Source organism: Poecilia reticulata, chromosome 6 (assembly GCF_904066995.2).
Source record: "Poecilia reticulata chromosome 6, P_reticulata-male-v2, whole genome shotgun sequence".
Taxonomy (NCBI): domain Eukaryota; kingdom Metazoa; phylum Chordata; class Actinopteri; order Cyprinodontiformes; family Poeciliidae; genus Poecilia; species Poecilia reticulata.
In genome coordinates this window covers 5260422-5275768 of record NC_088835.1, presented here as the reverse complement: position 1 = coordinate 5275768, position 15347 = coordinate 5260422, and the positions used below count along the sequence as shown (strand labels likewise).

The window sequence follows — 15347 nt, the reverse complement described above, 5'->3', positions numbered from 1 at the left end:
AAACACAACTATGCAAAAAACATTTAAAATATAGAGAATAACATCTGTTAGGACTTTTTTGTGCTTAGAGAAACAATCCTTTACAACTCTAAACAGTAAGCAAGTCCCAAGGTAGGCTATGAGTTACACAAGATAATAAATACATGAGAATGTTGAAAGTTGCCATGATGACATTTTCATCATCATCATCATCATCATCATCATCATCATCATCATCATCATCATCATCATCATCATCATCTTTATTCCAGACACAGACAGAACAGGCAATGCTTTTATTTTGATAAAATTAATGTTTATTTTGCTCTGAAACAACCCAATGTCATTTAATGCAATGTTTATGTTAATGCTGACATTAAACTCAGACTGAAAAGGTTGAATGTTTTAGATAAGGTAAACCCTGAAGTTCAGCTTCCAGCAGAATGCAGATGTCTTACATAATTACAGTTATAGGTTATAGGACAGAAAAAATATCTTGATTAAGTTTTCCTTTATTAGGTTTTGTCAAAATGTTTAATTTGAGCTATTTTTTCTCAGTTTTTAAAACTATCTAATTATTTTAAGGCGTTCGAGCCTTCCATACATTCCAACTACCGTAACACTTCTATTTGCGCGCCAAAGAATTAAACACGTTTGAGACGGGAGACACGGTTGACAATTGTTTTGGTTTTGTTGTTGTTTTTAATATACGACGTTATAAAAAAATGTCTCTAAATATGTTTAAAAACTGTTTAACACGGAATTTCAAAGAAGGTAATAAATATAAAATAATTATGTACTTGCACATTTTCTTCCCTAAAATACAAAGATTTGTTGTCCTAAAATGAAAAACAAGCCATAAATAGCTATTTTCAATTTTGTTTTGCATTTTGTTTTTGGATTAGTTTTTGTCTTTAGTGACGCAGGGATTCTGAGACGCATTCTGATTACCGTAAAACTTGTGAATGCGCCGCAAAATCCAACTCGTTTGACGGTGAGATTAGAGTACGTTGAAAATTTTGTTTTCCCTCTTCATTCAGGATTATTAACGAAATATATGTTGTATTAAAAATGTTTTCAGACATATAAAAACATGTCTAACGCTTGTTCTTCAACCATAGACTAATTTGCTTTGTGTTTGAGTAACGCAGATTGGGAAGTGCTGTCAATGGAACACGGCATAAATCAGTGTTGAGTATTTATAAATTAGCAAACTATCATACAAATTAAAAAAGTTTTAGAGGTTGACTATTTTTAGGGTTGTGTCACTTATCAGCCAATGTTGCCATAGCTCCAAAACATTCCTCACGAGACAAACTTGGTTCCAAACTTGTGTCCGTGTGACAGCTGCGCCCTCGTGCTGCGCCGCCGCGCGGTGTCCCTTTCCTTTCCAGCCTCTTCTTCTCTAAACGGGAAGTTTTTTTTCTGTCTCGCTCGAGTCATATGATGTGACCGTGGAGAAGCAGGAACAGTCAGAGAGGAACCAGCGGCGTCTCCCACAGAAACACCGGAACGTGTCCGACTGGACAAAAAATGGGGAACACGCGAAGGAAAGTTATGAGAGGAATCTGATGTCAACGCTGGGACCGAAACTCCTCGTCACTGACAGCTTCCCCCTATAACAAGTTGTAGCTCTACTGTAGCTACTGTAATATTACGCAAACAAGGTAACACATAATAATATGGTGTTATGATACATGTGGCTGTCGGGGAAGTTTGGTGTAACAGCCAGCTTGGGCTCACGGAACACGTTCTCGGTTCTCACTGCGAGAGAGTGCACTGATTGACCTAAATGCACGTCAAGCCTTCAGCAGGAAAACAACTCTTCAAAGACCATGGTTAACAGAGAAGAGCTGGAAGGAAGGCTAAAGAAGCTGCTGGTGCGGCTGAAAAGCCCGCAGGAGGACAGGCAGCTGTCCACGCTGATCCAAATCCTGCAGGATCTGCGGTCCCTGACGGCAACGGAACATGGTAGGAAACCCCCCATTGTTCCCTGCATGTTCACCAAACTGGTAACAAACAGGAAAACCTTTAAGCATACATGCTGCAGTAGATTGAGGACATTTGTTATGTTTTGAACGGTAACGACTCCATGCAAAAACCTACAGTCCAGTTAGTTGTTGCATGATGTAAGATGTAGTGCGTAGTAAACTTTATGCAATTGTTACAAAAATCACAGGAAGTGGGGTTTATTGGCAGAATGCCAATTATGCATCCTTATGCATCCTTAAACCCTTCATCTTTTTTTAAATAAGTGGAACAAATATTTGATTATTGTCAAACCATGTTTAAGCAAATAGTTGAGCAGTATAAAGGATCAATCTCAGTATTTTTTTTAACATATATGTAAAAAAATCATACTAAGTAAAACATGGCAGTAGTCCTATTTTTGCCAATAAATTAGAAGCTGCGAAACCCAACCAAGTTTTGTTCACTTGAAATGAATTTGAACTTCACTCAGAATCACTGTGCAAGAAAGCAACTATTGAATGCAGTGTATATATATATATATATATATATATATATATATATATATATATATATATATATAGACATAAAAAAAATATATAGTGGAATCAACCAGAAACAACCAGGATGTTAAGAAAATGCTTTACAGTTGGTGCACACTTCCCATTTATCGTCAATGCAGCAAGCAATAGGAAACTAGTTTGGAACACAACTGGCATGGATTTTTACTTTCATTTTCTTACCACTCCCCACCGCCCCCAAGAGTTTGCTGCCCTGGGGGGAGATCCCATTTGCCAACAACAAAAACCACAGAAAAATCTGAATTAGAAAACGGCGTTACCTTTTAACCCACTTACTCTTACAGTCAGGGGGAAAACGTAACGTTTCCCTGATGAGATGATTATCAGCAAATACGACCACCTTTAGTAAAAACAGGAGTTTTCACAGTGTGCTGATTACCAGTGTATGTGATCCCAAGAAGAAAGATATTTGAGAGGCAAATTTTGCAAACTGTCAATTAGAATCACATTTCCAACAAATCACATTATGTCATTTTGGGAAAGTTTTAACATGTTTTCAGCAAGCTTACTCCAAATTCAGGTCAGATTTTAGTTTTTCTAACTGTGCAGGCGTTCTTGTTCCTGACAATGTATATGACCTCATTAAATTATAAATACTTCACCTCATAGCTGCTGAAGGAGATGCCAACCTCATTCAAAATTCCTTAGGATTGTTGTCAATCCTGCATTTCAGTCGGAGGGTGTTGTATCTCTGTCGCTATAATGTTTAACATTTCCAGGTTTATTCTTAAAATATGTGATGTTTTAAAAGCTAAACTCACCCACACTTAAAGCTAAGTACAATTAAAAAGCTGCAATAAAAATCCTGCCCAAGTAGATTACTGCTTCCTTTGACTTGTTCTTGCTGTAACACTGGTCTTTTTTTGGAATTCAAATTTGAATTCTATTTTTAATGTGACCTCTTTCCAATCACATTGAAAATAGAAGCAGTCATGTGTTTAAAGCTAACTTGTCAGGTATGATTTTTGTTGTTGTATGTCTATGTTATTGCAGCAGCTGACCTGTTTGAAGACAAAGATGTCCATGTTCCCCTCACAGTGGTGCTTTCATCTTATGCAAACAGCAAAAAAGTCCAGGAGGTAACCCTTCACATCTTGACCTGTCAAACGGCTTCACCTTTAGCTTCTGTTTGGACAGTTTTTTTTGTGTAAAAAGCAACAGAAATGTGAAGTTACAAACTTACTTTACAGGGTGTGGGCTCTGTTAGAAAATGACTAATCTGTGAGCGACTTTTCTCTGTCTGATCCAGCCAATTTATGGCATCAGGTGTACCTTTGCTTACCAGGCTAAGAAATGCAGTACAACGCAAACTGAAAGTATGATTGTGAGACAATATAAGCACAGATGTGACACACTCGCCTGCCTTTCCCAAGAGGTCCTGAAACTGAAACCACTTTAGTCATTTAGAGAAAAAAAAAAGTTGTCTGATATGATTCCTCTTTCACCTGTTGTTACCTCAGGTGGGCTTGTCACTGCTGTGCCGGCTCATTGAAATACGTCCGAAAACGCTGGAGGAGCTTTGCAGACCTCTGCAGGCCAGCAGGGACTGGGAGGTACTGGCAGTGCACCAGTAAGTGAAGACAAACCTATTTATTGGTTAGGGATTCATATCTTTTTACAGATCTGTAAAATATTTCAACTCACAATCTTAACATCGGTGTGTGCAATAGTCCCTGTGTTTGGTGGGCTGGAATGTTTGCCATGTACTCGCACCGTTAATGCAAGTGAGATATTTTCTCCCATATATTAGCTGCGTTTCCATTACACAGGTGCGTAAATCTCTGTCGATATTCCGCTAATGTCAAAGGAACACAATTTCAGACAAACTAATATAAACCCGGACATAAACAATGGCTGAAAAATTATAAGAATTACGAAAGGATTCTGTGTCTATGAAGCGCTTCACCTCACCATCCCACCTCTCTTAGTTCCAACATCGTATGTAGACACACTTCTCCTTAGAAGGTACAGTCAGTACTCCACAAAAGGCAGTTGCTATTAGACATGCCTTTTTTTGTTGTTTTTATCTTCCTTTGTGTTATGATCTTATGACGTTACTGTCTGCTCCCGTTGCGCACGTGAGTCACTTTGGGGTTGTAAAATGGATTTCAGCAAAAAATCTGAATTGAGCATCAATACCTGCTGTGTGTATGTAGCCTTATTGTAGCATACAGTGTAAAGAATTGTTCAACACAACGGCATTCCACAGAGGTTGATCACTGAAGGCCTTGTAACTGGGTCAGGTCCAGCTTCTTTGACGGTCAAAAGCTTTCTTGAGAGGTCAATTTAGTCTGTATCTTCCAAGATGACAAAAGTTCCTGGCAGAGGAGTCTTCGTGAGGTACGGATCAGCCAATCAAAATCAATACTTTGTTATAACTAAAATGAGAAATTGCTTGGGGGAAATGTCACATTGACAAATTTGGACTTCCTTAGTGCAAATGAGAGAATGTGCACAGAATGGTGCAACAACAGTTTTGAAAAAAAAAAACCCTGTAATGTAGTAGTTATCTTTTTGAAACTAGCTGTATTTACCTTGTTTTGGCTAAACCACAAAAAACATCGAAAGTGGGCAGGAGAGCAAATAAAAGCCAAAGCTGGTTCATGATACTTGATCAACGGTCCTGTATGAAAAGGCATAGACAAGAGATAATGAAATGCCGCATACCAGTAATGTTCAAATAGTATGAAATCATTCAAGTAGGTTATGTACCAGTGGGTCATTGTTAGCTAACAATGTTTAGCGTCTGCTCTGCCCTGTCATCTGCCACTGAGAGAAAAATGCTTTAACAATAAGGAAAGTTGACTCCACTCCTCTTATTGTGAGGAACCTTTAATCTCTTCCGTCAACATAAAAAGAAATGAAATCCACTCAAGTGTAGCTACATTGATATTTTACAAAGCAGACAACCATCCACAAATGTGCAATCTAGCTGTCATGAAAACACAGGAAGTGAACAAAACAAACATTGCCTGATGACAAACTATGACACTTTTCTGTTCGTAGTCAAATGTCCAACATGTGGCGCTATAATTATGATGCAGTATTATACAGATCGCAGCCCTCTGGGCAAACATGTTGCCCTTCCCTTCCTCAGACATTGAACCCATTGGTTTCCTCTCCTTTGTTTACATGCTTTGAATAACCATCTATGAATTTTATAATTAGTTCACATAATGCAAATTTTGTCCGTTTTCAAGTTACCCAAGATTATTTTAACAACACGACCAAACATACAATCTGCCGTTGGGGATTTTCCTCTCACAGTACACCTTCCACAGTTATTTGCACTCGTGATAAAGACGTGCCTTTTAGACATTTTTATTTCTCTTACCATGGAGCTTACTTTGATCGTATCGGGATAAGATCAGCGGCTTGTTCAGCCTTGTTCCTTAATGTCCCAATTGTTTTAACCTTTTTCTTATCGCTTCAAAAGTAGAAATGACTACATTTAGGCATGAAGCTATTTCCTAACTTACTGCCTTACTTGATCGGTATGCTCTCTCGTCTTTCCCATTTTGCCAGTAAGAATTGGTGTTTGTCTTGCTCGGGCTACAATACCCAAGATGCTAAGGGTGTGTCGGAAGAACAACTGAAAAAGGGAGAACTAAGAACAATTTGTATTTGTCACAGCAGATACCTATATTAAACAATTTCTCCAATAATTTTGCCGCTGCATGATTTCACCAACATCATGCGGCTCTGTTAACACGATTTCTCATTCTGATTTTGTTTTCAGGCATATCCTGAGGGCCTTATCGCAGTTTCTTGCAGACCATCAAGTAACCATTGTTGGACTCAGAGCCCTGGCGCTTCTGCTCACATCAGGTACATTATGTCTATGTGTAGGAAAGAACTCCTGCATACATGCACTATATAACCAAAATAACTCGCTTACTGACCCAAATTATTAAGGTCAAGTATTTCAATCACTTCCATGGTGACAGATGTGTAAATTTCGACGTGTCTGATGCTGTGGTGTAAAATAAGCCTTCCATGGACTCTAAAACCGTGTAAAAGTGGAAAAATTGATTATACCTCTCTATCAGTTCTGTGGATGAATGTAGGCTTAGCAATTGCCAGGACAACAATAATTTTTTGACATCACTGTGTTATGTTTGTTCCAGGATGGATTACGTTTGGACAGTGGTGGGCACCGCTAACTAAAAATATAGTTGTGCTAACCCTAAAGCCTTAATCATAAATGTTAGGCATGCTAACGCTAAAGCACTACACCAATATGATATTTGACAGAAGCTAATGCTGGCACTAACACTGATTCAACTTGTACTTACCCTAGAATGACAAGTGTATTAACGCTTTATTTATATCTGGAAAAAAAATCCTTTAGAGGAAGTGAAGTGTGCCAAAGGTTTTTAAAGTCAGCAAATGCACGAAAGCGCAAAAAGAAAAATTTGCTCCACTATTAGCAGATTAGTGAAAGTGTACACACGACTGGTTGTGGGATTTTCAGGAGTTGGACTTGGTTTCGTAGTAAGTTTCAAGTAAGAAACTTTAACATGACCACACATTTTGGACAAGTTCTGGCTTTCAACATCAAGGAAACATTCTGGGGATAATAATATGCTCCAACATGAATTTGCACAAAACAAGGCCAATAGAGACATGGATAAGTGTGTTTATTCCTGAACTTGATCTGATTTCTATCCCTGAACAAAATAAATGTAGATCCAATACAGTATAGGTTTTGAAAGTGCCATAACTCCACTCATGCTTATTTAAATATGTTAATTATAATAACATGTTTAATTAAAATGAATCATGGTCATTGATATAATCAATACAAAAGTGACAAAAAAACCCACATAGCCTTTGACCTTAAGGCACTGCCTTGACTTTTAATACAATCAGCTTTTAAATCAATGAAAAAATTGTTAGCTCCCAATACTGAACCTTATGTGACACAGCATTATATTATTATCTTTACCCAGGATTCTGTAACATAACATACACACCGATTTCTAAATAACTTTTCTAATCCTGTTGTTTCGTTTCTCTAATTTCTCTCTGTTTATTCATGTTTACCTACAATTTTGGACAGATCCGATTCCTCTGCGGGTGCTGGAAGAAGAAGAGGACGTGTTTAGCTTGGTTGTGCAGGCGATGAAGACATTTCCCACCATCGAGGAAGTTCAACTCCAAGGTTGTATAGCTCTGCAGCTGCTGCTGGATAGAGGTGGGCTGACAACCTTTTCTTGTTTAATGGTGTTAGAAGAGTAAAAACTTGTTCTTGTTTAAAAGAAAATAAAACAATCTGGTGGTTCAGTTACATACATCGAAACCAATCACAACAGTTCTGTAACTATGTCCAATGTGGAAATGTTTGGCTGTATTGCACAGTGGATACCAGTAGAAAGCAGTTTTTGTAAAGTTGGTAGTGGAGGACTGATGTTACTTAGCTGTATCACAACTTCCTTGTCCTTTTTTTTCTCTTTATAGTAAGTGACGACCATCTGGGAGAGTTTGTGGAAAACCAAGACCATGTTGTGGTTCTCTCAGTTCTGCAGATGTTCTCTGCCAGCCCTAAGCTTCTCACTCAGGCCATGAAGGTGTTACTGCCCTTAGCTCGCACAGGTACGCCGCCAATACATCCCCTAATGTCTGACTCTATGAGTTGTTCTCTGAATTGAAGCATGGGTTACACTGATCTTACAAGAAAGAGGTTTTTATCTCTAAAAGGCCATTAAGCAGCTGTGAGCACATTTTCACTGTAAACCTGTAAAGCTTGTTTGGCTGTCCTGATGTAAATTAGGCTGCATGGTAACATGAATGATGTTATTCTGCCCCATTGCAGAAAACAGATCTATTTAGAAATTCCCCCATGGCAAAAAAACCCCCCCAAAACAAAACAAACAAAAAAAAAAATAGGAGTGAGTCCTGTAAAAGCTATTTGACATTTATTTGCCAGCTAACTGATTTAAGGCCTTTTCAAGGAAGTTTTCTTCTTATCTTTTTACATAAAATAATTTTGTGGAAATCGCAAACATGTCCAAATTCTGACAGGTGCTGCTTTACGTTGCAGACTTGTCAAAGTTTATATTTATGGAGTACCCAAAGAGAGAGGGTGTAAAATTACTTACAGATTTTTATGTTTTGCTTTCATTTTAATCACAATTAAAAGTTTCAGATCGTCAAACTGGTCTTAGCAGCGGATGAAGATATCTTGAATGAACACAAAATCAAGTCTTCCAAGATTTAGATGAATGATAATTTCATTCGTCTAACAACTTGACTATGTATGTAAAAGTAATCACTACCTTTTGTTAAATAATAAATTAACTATAATTAACCACATTTTCTGTAAACCCTGAATTAAATCAAATCAATAAAGAGGAGCAGGGATTCACCGATCCACTTTTTTCACTTCCGATACCGATATCTGAGGTCTAATATCGGCCGATACCGATCCGATAGAAAAAAACAGTTGAATTGACTTAAAATGTGTTTTCAAACACAGACATAAATGTACTGAATTATAAATGTATTTGATGACTCTGTACTAAAATACACCAATAGCTTCACAAGCTTGGTCAAAAACAACTTTAATTAGTTCAGTCAGTGTAATTAGGAGTAGAACAGCCAAGGTAAAATAAATGATAAAGAAACTGACAAAAACAATAAGTTGACTACCTTTGTCAAACATGAAAATATAAATGGCTACAAACCTTCTTTCAGATTGTCCAGAACATGTAAACATAATGTAAAATAAATAAAGCATGACATGGCTCAGAGCACAAAACAAAGAATTATAGATCTGCCTTTATAGATCAGGTACATTGTCACGGTACCCGTTCTATAATGTTTTTAAATATTGGGACCGATGCAGATATTACTATTGGATTGGTGCGTCTCTGAAGCGGAGGTATTTTTTATTTTAATATGTAAAATCATGGGGAAATTACCACATTTCTATTTTTGTTTTTACTGTCTTTGTCCATGCCTCATTAGTTTGTGAAGAAATGCTTTCTTAGACGTATCAGCTCTGCCTTGCATGACCAAAATCTCATGATGAGGTCGACATGCTTTTCTCCTGCAGGCAGTAACGTGGAGGTGTTGATGTCGAGAGGCACTCAGTGTTACACTGTCATCATCGCGGCCATGGATGCCTTCCTTGGCGTGGAGGAGCTGCAGGAGACGGCCTGCCTGCTGTTCAGGAGGTTCACATCAGGTCAGAGCTCCAACTCAGGAGGAAGACATGATGTTTGTCCTGTTCTAATCCTCCTCCTCCTCTTCAGTAATAGTCTGATTTCATTTCATATTTGTTTGTAAGTGGTTTGCCTCTATCCAAAAATGTTATATTTTTTATGAGTTTCAATAAGATAACTCATGAAAAAGACACTTGAACTAAGATCAAATCAGATGAACATTTCTAGTTCAGATCACTAAAATTATTTCTATTCGGTATAGAGCTGTTTTTCTCTAATTTGATTCAAATTCAGAAGTTTGCATACACTAAGAAAGGAAACCAGAGTAAAACAGCTAAGCAATCATTGAGATTCCTTTCAATAAATAACTGCAGTATCTGCTCACATATTGACAGATGAAGATAACATTGCTTGTGAAATCAATACACTTCTGCTTGAATTTGATCCACTTTGATAAGCTAATGTGCTATTTAAAGCTGATAAGGTTAAGAGAAGCTTCTGTGTAACTCAGCTGACTTTTTTTTTCTTCTTTCATTTTCCTGCAGAGAGCTTCTACAACATCCTGGTACAGAACGGCGTCCAGAGAGTCGCTCGGAGAGCCTGTCAGAGTTTTCCCAACAACCCTGTCCTGCAAGCTGCTGCTCTCTCCTGCCTGGCTGAACTTAGTGAGCACACACCTTCACAAGTTGGGCTTGAGTCAATAACGTCCTGGAAGTTAGTCGACACAACGTAGTAGAAAAACGTTACTGAAAATAGTCGAGTTTCCATTGGTGACAGAAATGCACAGTTTGATATATTGGAAATAAATGTATTTAATGGCAACACGATAATAATACAAAAAAAAGCTTGATTTTTGATCAAATGTTTTTGCGCTAGGACAAGTTTGATTTTTTTTTTGTTGGTTTATTTATTTAGAATTGGTTTATTTCACAAAACTGTAATGGAAACACTTTTTTTATTTGCATCACATAATCGTAAACTGGATGTTGCCACTGTTGCAGACCACAGAGAAGACGGCTACAGGAAGTAGTTAGAGGATGACGGCGCAATTGCAAAGTTGTGTTTTTTTGTTTTTTTTACATCGGCGGAATTTATGATAAAGTTTTGCACACATTTGTAATGGAAACACAGCTGGTGTTGCATACATCTAAACAAGATGATATTTCTTCTGCTTTTTCTTAATGGATGTATTGCATTGTGTTATCCGCTTGCCACACTGCAGCTGCAACCATCGTGCAGAGCAAAGCGGTGGCGGAGGAAGGGCAAAAGGAAGAGGAGAGGGGCCCAGAGGAGGTGGAGGACCTGGGCCTTGACTGGATGGAGGACTGCTGCACGGCGCTGGACCTCCATGCAGCTGAGCCGACTGTTCAGGTCAGTCCTGCAGCTCCTAGCCGCTGGCACTTTAGAAACTCTTAAAGTAACCATTTAACTAGATTTTTCCCATCTCAGGAAGCTGCGAGCTGGGCCATTCACAGTCTGTTACTGCATGGAGCCCAAGTTAACCCATCAGAAGAGGAGCAGGAGGACAGGTATGTAGAAGTTTAAAGGGGAAAAAAGCCTTCTGAATGAGTTAAACACTGTTTCATGGAAGCTCGATGACTGTTTTTCCAGGACTCCCGTTCACAGACAGTTAATGGCTGCCATGCTGGTTCACTCCTCCTCTTCCAGTGTGTTCATTGCTGCTACCAGTGCCATCGCCACGCTCATTACCAACAACAGTGAGTCTTCAGAAACACATATTTACTCCGTATGTGCTGAGGTATGCATCTAGTTGTTGCATACTTACAGACATTCACATTATATATGCAGTATATATTATTGGGATCAAATATCAAGTTTTAGTTATTACTTAAAACAACAACAACAAAAAGACTCCAGGGTGACTAAGTACAGAGGCATTGAGTCAATGAGTCAAACCATGGAGATATGGCAAAGTGTTGCTGAGTCCATGTTAACAAGAGAGAAAATGGTCAGGGAGTAGAGGTTTGGTTTGTATTGGTGAAATGTGAAGGTCAGATTAAGGACATTAAGCTCTCTCCACTGGCCTTGAGCTAATCTGAAGACTAGCTATAGACGACCTCAGGGCATTTTTGTGTGCCAGCATCGTATCTGGGATCTCATATTTTTGGGTTATAGTCCATATTTAATGCTCTCAAATGGTACAATGGACTCAAACTACATTACTCAAGGCCCAGTTTCCTGCAACTACCAGATGTCTCTCTGCTTCAGCAAACAAGACTCTAATATTAGCTCATGAGCTGAGCTCTGCAGTGCTTGACTACATGCTAGTTAGGCAGTTTCATCATTTAATTCAAATGTGTAAGACAAAGGACACTCCTCAGTATTTTAGGACTCTGGCCCTCGAGGAATGCAAAATCACTTCCTTCCACAGGGGAAGTCCAGAATGTAGACAGACCAGTAAATTCAAAGATTTGCTTTTTGACTCAGCTCGCCACATCTGCCTCATTTGGTTTTTATCTTCAATCTTTGGCGAAAGACTTCAAAACCAGTTGCTACTTCGGCTACTTCAATAGAAACTGTCCGCTTTGCTTGCAGGTAAAATGAGCTTCTTGCTGTTGTCTGGTGGCCTCCATGTCAATTTGGTAGAGATGATGAAGAGACATGCAAGCTCAGCAGAAGTTTCCATCAGCGCCTGCAAGTTGTTAAAGCTGCTTTTCCACGGAAGGTTTGGACCCAAAAATATTCCGTTTTTTAGAAATATTACCAAAAGCCAAAGTTTAAAAGGAAATGCATAAAAAAAAGCCTTACAATGTTTGAGTAAAGTCATTGTTCTTAGGTGGAAGAGTTCAGGATCAGACTTTGAAATATCAGTGCTTTCAAAAAACAATTATAATAAATAAAAAGCCATAAAGATGGGTTAGCCTGCTGTTTGAAATTGTTTTTAGTGTTCAATTATTTTTGAAAGATTGTTTATAAAATGTTATCTTTTACATTGGGGTCTATTATAATATTCCTTATGTATACATAATAATATTGCTTATGTAATATTATTAGGAAAGTTTAAAGTTGATTTGAAATTATACAATTATAAGGTAATGGGATTTGATTTTAAATTGGCATCTATAATTTTGTACGTTTTGATGATGTGATTGGTCAGACATTTTATCCTTGGACTGTTTCCTTGTTGAAGGTCTGTGACTGAAACTTTGTGTAACATTTTACAAGATCAAGAGTTCGTGTCTGTCTCCCTTTTTTAAAATAATGAACTATTATTTAAAATAAAGAAATAGAGCTCATTTCTTTGCTTAGCCAATTTTTGTGATGAAAAAAATACATCAGTACACCAAATTTATGTTTATTAAATTGACAACCAAAGAACAGATTCCACTAAAGAGCAATATGAGGCAGTGTTGTAGTACTCAAGATCAGTCTTGGTCTCGAGACCGATCTCAAGAGCATTTTTGTTGGTCTCGGTCTCGTCTCGGACTCGACCGCATTTGGTCTTGGTCTTGTCTCGGTCTCTGGCGCTGAGGACTTGGCATTTTATTTCAAGACCAGTCGAGACCGCAACTGTGAAAATATGACTAAACATGCAGCATACTATCCAGTTTATTTGTTAACATCTTTGTTTACGGTGGATGCAAAACGCACTGATTAAAATCCAAGCAATTACATGTTTCTGTTACTCCCCCTGCCCCTCCCCACCTTTCACTCGCACGTGGCGCTCCAACACATGCGCAGTGGTATTCTCTGAGCGGCAGAAGATGTCTGTCTAATCGTCAGTAATAGAATAGCGCTGCATAAATCATAAGATCCGATGCTACAGCTAACTCGGCATCACTTCACTTTCACAGACAGTGGGGACAACGTCTAACTTTTTTCGTCACTTAGAGAAGTAGCTCAAAGAAAGATAAGCTACGTTGACGTGATGTTAGCAAAGCTAGTTGTATAGAGACACATAAGCATTTGTGATGAAAAAAAGTCACTCACTGCGCTGAATTATTGTGTGAAGGTGTTGACTGACTTGTCGCAAATATGGGACAACGCTGTGTCCAAAAGTCTGCAATATAGTGATGTGACATTCAGAAACAGTCCGATTCTTCTGAACGGCTCTTTACTTAGAAAATAGGACTGGCGTGTCACTGAGAGCTGTTGTTCTATCAGATTACCATACGCTGTCAGAATAGCATACATGCAGTGAGTACCATGCTTGCATGCGCATTAAGAAGTCCGACCGTCAGAGGAGTTGTCAGTTCACCATACACAACAAGTTATGACGAAAATAAGTCATTAAATTGTTTCCAATGATAACTGTATAGATATACATGCATTGTCGTGGTTTCAAAGTGTATTTAAAGCAGGGTCTGGTTGCAGCTGGAGTCAGCTACAACACACGCCCGTGTAAAACTCATTAACCTACTTAACCACTAAGTCAGGATGCCATACAACTGTTAATAACAAAGTGTATGACGATCTACGTCATGATTCTATGTTGCTGATTAAATGAAATCTTATGGTAATGACGTGTCTGACAGATATAGCCGTGAGTTTGTGCTAAGCGTATGACGATCTGACCTGACAGAACACCAGTTTTTTGTTCTTGTAATGCTTTGTGTACACTGAAGTTGCTATCATTATTTTTATTTAATTATGTACTTTGATATTTTTCAAATTAACAAATAACTAAAGCACAAGAACGAAAGAGCATGCAAATTGCTCTTTGATTGTTTTCTTTCAAAGTGGCAGCTGTAATGTGTGCCATGGTGTCAGACTGCCTGGCTTCATGTAGCAGAAGAGAGGGCGAGAACAGTCATGATAAGTGTCTTGGGCTTGGTTACTTCTTGCTTGTTGCTCCTAGGTCAGTGTTTATAGTTGAGCCTTATTTACCATCAGGGCATTGCCTCAATTGCTATGTTTAATGATGTAGACAGTGGTGGTTTCTGACATGAGCAATATGGGCAAACGCCCAGGGCGATATCTTTGTAGGGCTGGCACGAGACCACCACTGATTGTAGCACAAAGATGGAATATTTAATATGGGTAAAATGTATTAAGTATTTAATATCTACGTGTTTTTATGGGAATATGGATCTTTCAGATCAATTTGAGAAGCAGTTTTGATTATATTTTAAATTTTATCATGTCATGTAGCGCGGGCCGCTGGTCTTGACTTGGTCTCGACTTCCCTCGGTCTTGGTCTTGACTTTGTCTCGGACCCTAAAAGTCTTGGTCTTGTCTCGGTCTCGATACACTCTGGTCTTGGTCTTGTCTTGGTCTTGGGTTAGGTGGTCTTGACCACAACACTGATATGAGGTACAACATCTCACTTCCTGTTGGTATAAAAAGTTTTTTCTTAGTTTCAGAACAAAAATAATCTTAACAATTAACAAAAAATAAAACGGCCAGGTCAGCGCTCGTCTTAAAATAATAATGTAAAAGTTTCATAGAAGATTTGCTTATACAAACATCCTCAGTGGTAACAGAAACAATCATAACGAACAAAAATCAGTCATTCACCTGTGTTTCTCAAAGTGGCTGTTAAATAAAATATTTCTGAATAGAATTAAACAAGTAAACATTTTCTATTTTTACTTTTCGTTACGTTTTATCTGTGCAGTTTGTTAATTGCATTGACATTTGCGGAGGATCGGAATTGTGTGCCGGGTGTAGAGTTTCCATGAGTTCTGATTGG

The 15347-nt window shown here is 38.3% G+C and overlaps 1 protein-coding gene across 1 annotated transcript in view; it reads left to right on the top strand.

Annotated features, from left to right (window-relative positions):
• The first annotated feature begins 1291 nt into the window (after positions 1-1291).
• Positions 1292-15347, top strand: part of lrrk2 (leucine-rich repeat kinase 2) — a 39060-nt gene continuing 25004 nt past the window's right edge. Inside the window, exons 1-12 of the mRNA XM_008410860.3 lie at positions 1292-1950; positions 3522-3607; positions 3989-4098; positions 6268-6356; positions 7591-7725; positions 7989-8123; positions 9586-9717; positions 10240-10359; positions 10917-11065; positions 11144-11223; positions 11306-11412; positions 12251-12380. Coding sequence (XP_008409082.1) covers positions 1815-1950; positions 3522-3607; positions 3989-4098; positions 6268-6356; positions 7591-7725; positions 7989-8123; positions 9586-9717; positions 10240-10359; positions 10917-11065; positions 11144-11223; positions 11306-11412; positions 12251-12380 — 1409 coding nt within the window. The 5' untranslated portion in view covers positions 1292-1814. The remainder of the gene's footprint in view (positions 1951-3521; positions 3608-3988; positions 4099-6267; positions 6357-7590; positions 7726-7988; positions 8124-9585; positions 9718-10239; positions 10360-10916; positions 11066-11143; positions 11224-11305; positions 11413-12250; positions 12381-15347) is intronic.